Source organism: Brassica napus, unplaced genomic scaffold, assembly GCF_020379485.1.
Source record: "Brassica napus cultivar Da-Ae unplaced genomic scaffold, Da-Ae ScsIHWf_235;HRSCAF=401, whole genome shotgun sequence".
NCBI classification, from domain to species: Eukaryota; Viridiplantae; Streptophyta; class Magnoliopsida; order Brassicales; family Brassicaceae; genus Brassica; species Brassica napus.
Window position 1 is genome coordinate 1 of NW_026015719.1, and position 7,500 is coordinate 7,500.

General features: G+C 49.1%; 2 protein-coding genes across 2 annotated transcripts; both read left to right on the forward strand.

The window, feature by feature from the left end:
• Positions 1 to 5,519: 5,519 nt before the first annotated feature.
• On the forward strand, positions 5,520 to 5,927 carry LOC106413177. Its single transcript, XM_048773295.1, has one exon. The coding sequence runs from the start codon at positions 5,520 to 5,522 to the stop codon at positions 5,925 to 5,927; it is 408 nt and encodes a 135-aa protein (XP_048629252.1).
• A 39-nt stretch (positions 5,928 to 5,966) lies between these two features.
• On the forward strand, positions 5,967 to 7,088 carry LOC125600705. The gene is made up of 2 exons (XM_048773296.1): positions 5,967 to 6,446; positions 6,606 to 7,088. Exons 1-2 carry the CDS (start codon positions 5,967 to 5,969, stop codon positions 7,086 to 7,088), a joined length of 963 nt encoding a protein of 320 aa, XP_048629253.1.
• Positions 7,089 to 7,500: the final 412 nt, after the last annotated feature.

A 7,500-nucleotide genomic window follows, 5' to 3' on the forward strand; every position in this document is an offset into this window, starting at 1 on the left:
GACTCCGCACCCACCCACCACGGGGTAAGAACCGACCGAGACACCGCCACCCCATAGGACCATTCCCATGATAGGTCGTATAGGGTGCAGGATGAAATCACCCAACCCACAGAATCCGCAAGACATCACGGCACCATGGACACTTGCGCAAACCACACACACACACCACACCGCCCGTGTGTGTGTGTACCCACGTCCACACACAGACAGCCCATGTGGGCCAAATCACCCAACAGTCTGTCATGTCCCCGGTCCGAGATAGGATCGTTGGGACGAGCCATGGTGCGGGGAGACGCACCAGTCAGGTCATTAGACAGTAGACAAGCGTATCAGGCTCAGACAGAGGGTTAAGGGCATCAAAGTGTGTGAGACTTACCAGGGTGAAGAAAGAATGGGTTTAATAGAGCTGACGAGTGATGTGGGAGCTGGACGGGCCGAGCTTGGGCAGCTCAGGAAGCTTAATGGGAGCTTAGTCAGTATGCATCAGCTCGTGGAGCTATAAGGACTAGCTTACTCAGCTGGGACCAGCTAGTAGTCAGCTCAACTCAGTTGGGCCGAGTGTTCATGTCCGGGACCGTTGGGGCGGTTAAAAGGATGGTTATGGTGGTTCGGTTAGATGGTGCGCCACGGTGTGGACGGTCAGTTAAAGGTTTGGCCTTGGTTTCAGGATAGAGAACCGGCAGGGACAGGAGCAGTTGGAGGTAGTTGAGGACCGGTTGGGGGCAGTTATTGCCGAACGGTTGCAGGGAGAGAGAGACACCTTTTCGGTTACAACTCCCACCCCTTCCGCCCCATGGACGTTCCGACTCCCTCTCTCTATAAATACTGTGCCCTGGATTCAGAATTTGACACAGAATTCTTGAGGGGAACCTCTGCCAAAATCGTGAGAGACAAACACCAAAAAGATAAGAGAGAACCGACGATCCAAGGAGAGAACCGGCGAGAGGCTTGGCTGTTCCAGGAGAAACCGGATCGTGGGAAGCAAGGCCTGAGGAGATGGATACCAGACAGAGAGACAGAGAGAAGGACAAAGTGAAGGAGATGGCGCCTGGGGAGAGAACACCTAAGGTCAGTGGTGTGGACGGCAAGCGATCGGCCTTAGCCGGCTGATGATTCGATCGGGCTTGTGGCCGGTTTGCTATGCTCCTACATCTACTCTCTCTATCTCTTTAGATTTGCTTGTCCTATCATATTATTGTGTTTGTTTGTTCTGGTCATACAGGGAACACAGAACCAAGGCCCTGGCCGGTTCAGTATCCAAGTCCTTGGCCTTTGGCGGGACTATTCATGGTCGGATTTGGACGTTCTAGTGTGTTTCATTGGAAACTGTTTATGGGAATCTCTTAGTTGGGATTTATCAAGGATTATCATGAATTTTAATTAGTTTTTGGAATTTATTGAGTATGTTGGTTTGGACAGGTTATAGATTCTAAGTAGCCGAACCATGCTTATCTAGACTTGATGTTAGGATATCGGCCATATGAATGTGCATTGTGTCTTGTGTGGTTTCAGGATCGGACATGGACCGTGGTAAGGGAAAGGCACCGTGAAGACTCAGGCCATGGGAAGATGTGTGGTGATGGGTCATTGTAGATAGAGTGAAATACTGATAGCCTATTGTGCAACTTGTGAACTTATGTTAGACTAAGTGTGTATAACTTATTAGGACGACCTAAGAATGATGTATGAATCTCAGTTTATATTTATACAATTGATTTTCCCCTTATGTTTCCTTGTTTAGATTGATTGTATTGAACCTCAGTTGAATTGAATTTAGAAAGATAAGACTTAAAACTTGGTTCACTCGGACTTAGATTGAAAGGTTAAGGCCGCAGATCAGTTTGGGCTTAAGAGCCGAGATCGGGTCTTACAAGTTGGTATTAGAGCATGCTTGATTCTTGGATTGGTTTGGGTTATGTGTTCACTACACGTCCGGCTGCTTGGTCTCACGGGTTGTTTGTGTTTGTTTGTTTGGTTTGATGTTGTTTTGCTTAGTTCTAATCATGAGATGAGGTTTATACGTTTGGACTAACACTAAGTGTTTTTGCCTAAGGGAACTAAGCAGACTAAGTCCCGGAAGGGCAAGGAAGCGGCTGGTGGTTCTGGACCGGTCATAGGAGATGGGGCCAACCCCACTCAAGTGTTACCAACCCAGACGGGGCTGGTTAATGAGAAGACCGGGGAACCCTTCGCGACGTTCCTGCCTACTGAGGTTCAGGTTGATAACCTGGGTGAGCAACAACAAGAGGGGAGGAGGAAGGTGATTCCTCCCATGTAGGAGACGAGACCGGACCTGGAGATGGGGCGGAGGAGTTGGCCAAGCCATCTATGCGGGAGGTGACGGATGTGGTTAAGGCCATTGGCACTCAGATGTTGGCTTTCACGCATGAATTTACCCCTTTTTTGAACTCATCGGTTGGCCAGATCACCCCAGCTCAGGCCACGGTTCAGGCAACTCAGAGAGCAGCTAGGACAGCTGGGACAGCATCTGGTGTAGCTCGTGCAGCTGCACAAGTAGCTCGAACAGCTGCCAGGACAGCCGAGGACCGAGCTTCGGTCAAAGCTGAGGTAATGGAGATTGATCCACCAGCTCATCCAGTTAGGAGAGTGGATTACTTGATCCTTCTAGCTCACATCTCCAAGCTGGGTACGAAGCAGTTTGCTTGTAGTTCTGATCCCATTGAGGCAGACGAGTGGAGGAGCAGATTGGCTCGGAATTTCAGCTCAACTCGTTGCCCAGAGGAGTACAAAAAGGACATTGTGGTTCACTTCCTGGAAGGTGACACACATAACTGGTGGTTAGCTCTAGACAAACGCACCAATGGGACAATTGAGCGGTTCTCAAACTTCGAGGTGGAGTTCAACCACAAATACTTCTCGGCTGAAGCTTGGGACCGTCTGGAGTCTCAGTTCCTAGACTTGACTCAAGGACGCATGATAATACGTGAGTACGAAGAGAAGTTCAACCGGCTCAGACGATATGTGGGCAAGGAGTTGGAGGAGGAGACGGTACAGATACGTAGGTTTGTTCGAGGCCTAAGGGTCGAACTTCGAACCTATTGCTCCGTTGGTCACTTCTAGACAGTGTCTGAACTGGTGGAACGCATGGTTATGGTGGAGACTAACTTGGCTGAAGAGGCCAAGCTGAAGTCTAGGGGCCACACGGCTTCTAGTGGATCCGGAAGCGACCGGAAGAGAAAGAGGGACACGGCCGAAGGGGGCAAGGCCTCAAGTGATAGGCCGGAGTGTCCTTCATGCAGAAGGCATCACGGTGGAGAGTGTTGGAAGGCAAAGGGGGCTTGCACCCGTTGTGGCAAGATGGGCCACTTTGCTCGAGACTGTCCTGGACGGTCAGAGAACCGTGGACAGGGCTTGGGGAGTGACCCCAGAAGCTGTCATTACTGCAGCAAGACGGGACACCTACGCTGGGAATGTCCCAAGATGCAAGCTGAGGCTAAAGGACGTGGGGAGGCCAGCAAGCCAAGCCAGACCCGAGGTCAGACCTCAGCACCGCGTGTGTATGAACTGACCAAGGACGCAGCAGAGGCTGGACCATCACTGGTAACATTCTAGATCCATTCTTTTTCAATTCAGTAGATTGGCATGGTACATAACTTAGAATGGATTAGATGATTAGAAAAGGGGGGTCTTATGTAGGGACCCTATGTATTGGTGGTGTGGAAACACACGTACTGTTTGATACTGGAGCTACTCACAGCTTTGTGAGCCCAGATATGATTGGAAAAGGGTTGTTCCAGATGGGAACGGAGGATGATCCTTGCATAGTGAATGCGGCCGGTGGGCAAGTAATGCATTCATTAGGGCGAGTAAAGGATATCCCAATAGTGATCCAGTATAGAGTTATGCCTATGGATCTGGTTGTGGTCTGCCTTAAGAATCATGAGGTGATATTAGGCATGGACTGGCTTGGAAAGAATCAGGCTACTCTGGACTGTCACAGAGGAAGGGTGCAGTTTGAGACTGGGTGTGGACCCCCGATCAGGTTCCAAGGTATTCGTCTGACCTCTGGATGCTTAGTGATATCAGCAGTCCAAGTGGAACGGATGCTTGAGAAGGGTTGTGAGGCCTTTTTGGTCACAATCGCCACTAAGGAGGTTGTAGGGGCTGGTGACCCGGACGGGATTCCGCTGGTTAAAGAGTTTGAGGATGTGTTTCGGGCACTACAGGGCATTCCCCCTGATAGGGCTGGCCGGTTCATAATAGAACTAGAACCAGGGACGGCCCCAATGTCCAAAAGTCCATATCGTATGGCTCCGGTCGAGATGGCCGAGCTAAAGAAGCAACTGGAAGAGTTGTTGGACAAAGGGTTCATACGACCAAGTGTCTCGCCTTGGGGAGCACCAGTTCTTTTTGTGAAGAAAAAGGCTGGTAGCTTCAGGCTGTGTATTGATTACCGAGGGTTGAATAGGGTTACTGTGAAGAACAAGTACCCATTACCCAGAATTGATTAGCTGTTGCATCAGCTCAAAGGGGCCAAATGGTTTTCCAAGATTGATTTCGCCTAGTATCATCAGATCCCAATTGAGCCTAATGATATCAGGAAGACGGCGTTCCGGACCAGGTATGGCCACTATGAGTTTGTGGTTATGCCATTTGGTCTAACCAATGCACCAGCTGCATTCATGAAGAAGATGAATGGTATCTTTCGAGATTTCTTGGATGAATTTGTAATCATCTTCATAGATGACATACTTGTATATTCCAGAAACAAGGAAGACCATGAGAAGCATCTCAGGGCCGTACTAGGACGTTTGAGGGAACAAAAACTCTTTGCCAAACTAAGCAAGTGTAGTTTCTGGCAGAAGAGCGTTGGGTTCCTCGGACACATTGTGTCTGATCAGGGCGTGTCAGTAGATCCGGAGAAGGTTCAGACTATACGAGATTGGCCACAGCCTAGGAATGCTACTGAGGTTAGGAGTTTCCTAGGGCTGGCCGGCTACTACAGAAAGTATGTCAAGGGGTTTGCCAGTTTGGCTCAACCCATGACACGACTTACAGGCAAGGATGTGAAGTTTGCCTGGAATGAAGGGTGTGAGAAGTGTTTCTCAGCTCTAAAGGATATGCTGACGAATGCACCAATATTGGTATTGCCGGAGGGAGATCAACCTTATGTGGTCTATACGGATGCGTCCATCACTGGGTTGGGGTGCGTCCTGAAACATGGGAAGGTGATTGCTTATGCTTCGAGACTGCTGAGAAAGCATGAAGGGAATTATCCGATCCATGATCTAGAGATGGCGGCCGTGGTGTTTGCTTTGAAGATATAGAGATCGTATCTGTACGGAGCCAAAGTCCAGATTCTCACTGATCATAAGAGCTTGAAGTACATTTTCACTCAGCCTGAGTTGAACTTGAGACAAAGAAGATGGATTGAGTATGTTTCTGATTATGATCTGGACATATCATACCATCTAGACAAGGCTAACCTATTGGCTGATGCCTTAAGCCGGAGAAGGGCAGAGGTCTCGGCCGAAAGAGAAGCGGATGAACTAGAAGGGATGGTTCGGTCACTACATCTAAATTCCTTGGTTGGACGTGATGAGCCATTGGGATCCGAGGAAGTGGATCAGGCCGATCTACTTACCAGGATACAGCAGGCCAAGAGTTTGGATGAGAACTTGCAAAAAGTGGCTCTTAACGATAAGACGGAGTATCAGATCACAAGCAACGAAACAATCTTGGTGAATGGCCGAGTAAGTGTTCCAAACAGCAAGGGGCTTAAAGAAGAGATTATGAGTCAGGCTCATAAGTCAAAGTTCTCAGTCCACCCCAGGCTGAATAAGATGTATAGGGATTTAAAAAGGTACTATCACTGGGTAAGGATGAAAACAGCCGAGTGGGTGGCGAGGTGTCCTACTTGCCAGCTTCTGAAGGCCGAACATCAAGTGCCCAATGGTATGCTCTAGAATCTCCCCATAACAGAGTGGAAGTGGGATCACATCACAATGGATTTTGTGACCGATTTTCCTACGACCAGGAACCAAAAGGATGCGGTTTGGGTGGTGGTTGACAGACTAACCAAGTCGGCCCACTTCTTACCAATGAAGAAAGGAGATGGAGTGGATCAGATCGTGAGGATTTACTTGGACGAGATAGTAAGTCTGCATGGAGTGTCGGCTAGTATTGTCTCGGACAAAGACTCTATGTTCACCTCTTACTTCTGGCAGGCTTTTCAAAAAGCCTTAGGAACAAGAATGAACATGAGCACAGCCTATCATCCTCAGACGGATGGGCAGTCAGAGAGGACAATCCAGACATTGGAGGACATGTTAAGGGCCGTGGTGTTGGATTGGGGCGACTCATGGGAAAAGCATCTACCCTTGGTCGAGTTTGCCTACAACAACAGTTTCCACACTAGCATTGGGATGTCACCTTATGAAGCACTGTATGGACGGCCTTGCAGGACGCGATTATGCTGGACCCAAGTGGGGGAGAGGAGCATGTTGGGTCCTGAGATAGTGGAAGAAACCACCGAGAAAATAAGGTTCTTAAAGGAGAAAATGAAAGAAGCACAGGATCGTCAAAATGCATATAGACGAAGGAAACATATTGAGTTTAAAGTTGAAGACTTGGTATATCTCAAGATGATCACATTCAAAGGGAGGGCTATAGTTTCTGGCAGAAGAAAACTAGACCCTAGGTACTTGGGTCGGTTCAGAATCATAGAAAGAGTTGGGGCAGTGGCTTATAAGTTGGAACTGCCACCAGCCATGGATGCGTTCCACAACATGTTTCATGTGTCCCAACTCCGAAAAGGTTTGTCTGATCAGGACATAGTCCTACACGAGATCCCTACAGATTTGGGTAAGAATCTGACTCTAGAGACGAGGCCGGTCCGCATAGTGGATCGAACAGAAAAGACAACAAGGAAGAAGACCATTCCCATGATCAAGGTCGTGTGGGAATACAATGGCAAGGATGTAATCACTTGGGAAACAGAGGCAAGGATGAAGGCCGAGTATCCTGAGTGGTATGATCAGGTGGTCCCCGAGGAAACACATGATGAGGATTCGAGGACGAATCCATCCCAAGTGGGGGAGACTTCTCATGTCCCAAGTCCGAGATAGGATCGTTGGGATGAGCCATGGTGTGGGGAGATGCACCAGTCAGGTCATTAGACCAGTAGACAAGCGTATCATGGCTCAGACATAGAGTTAAGGGCATCAAAGTGTTGAGACTTAACCAGGGTGAAGAAAGAATGGGTTTAATAGAGCTGGACGAGTGATGTGGGAGCTGGACGGGACAGCGGCCGAGCTTGGGCAGCTCAGGGAAGCTCAATGGGAGATCAGTCAGTATGCATCAGCTCGTGGAGCTAGAAGGACTACCTCACTCAGCTGGGACCAGCTAGCAGTCAGCTCAACTCAGCTGGGCCGAGTGTTCATGTCCTGGATGGTTGGGCGGTTACTAGGACGGTTATGGTGGTTTGGTTAGATGGTCCGGCCATGGTATGGACGGTCAGTTAAAGGGCTTGGCCTTGGC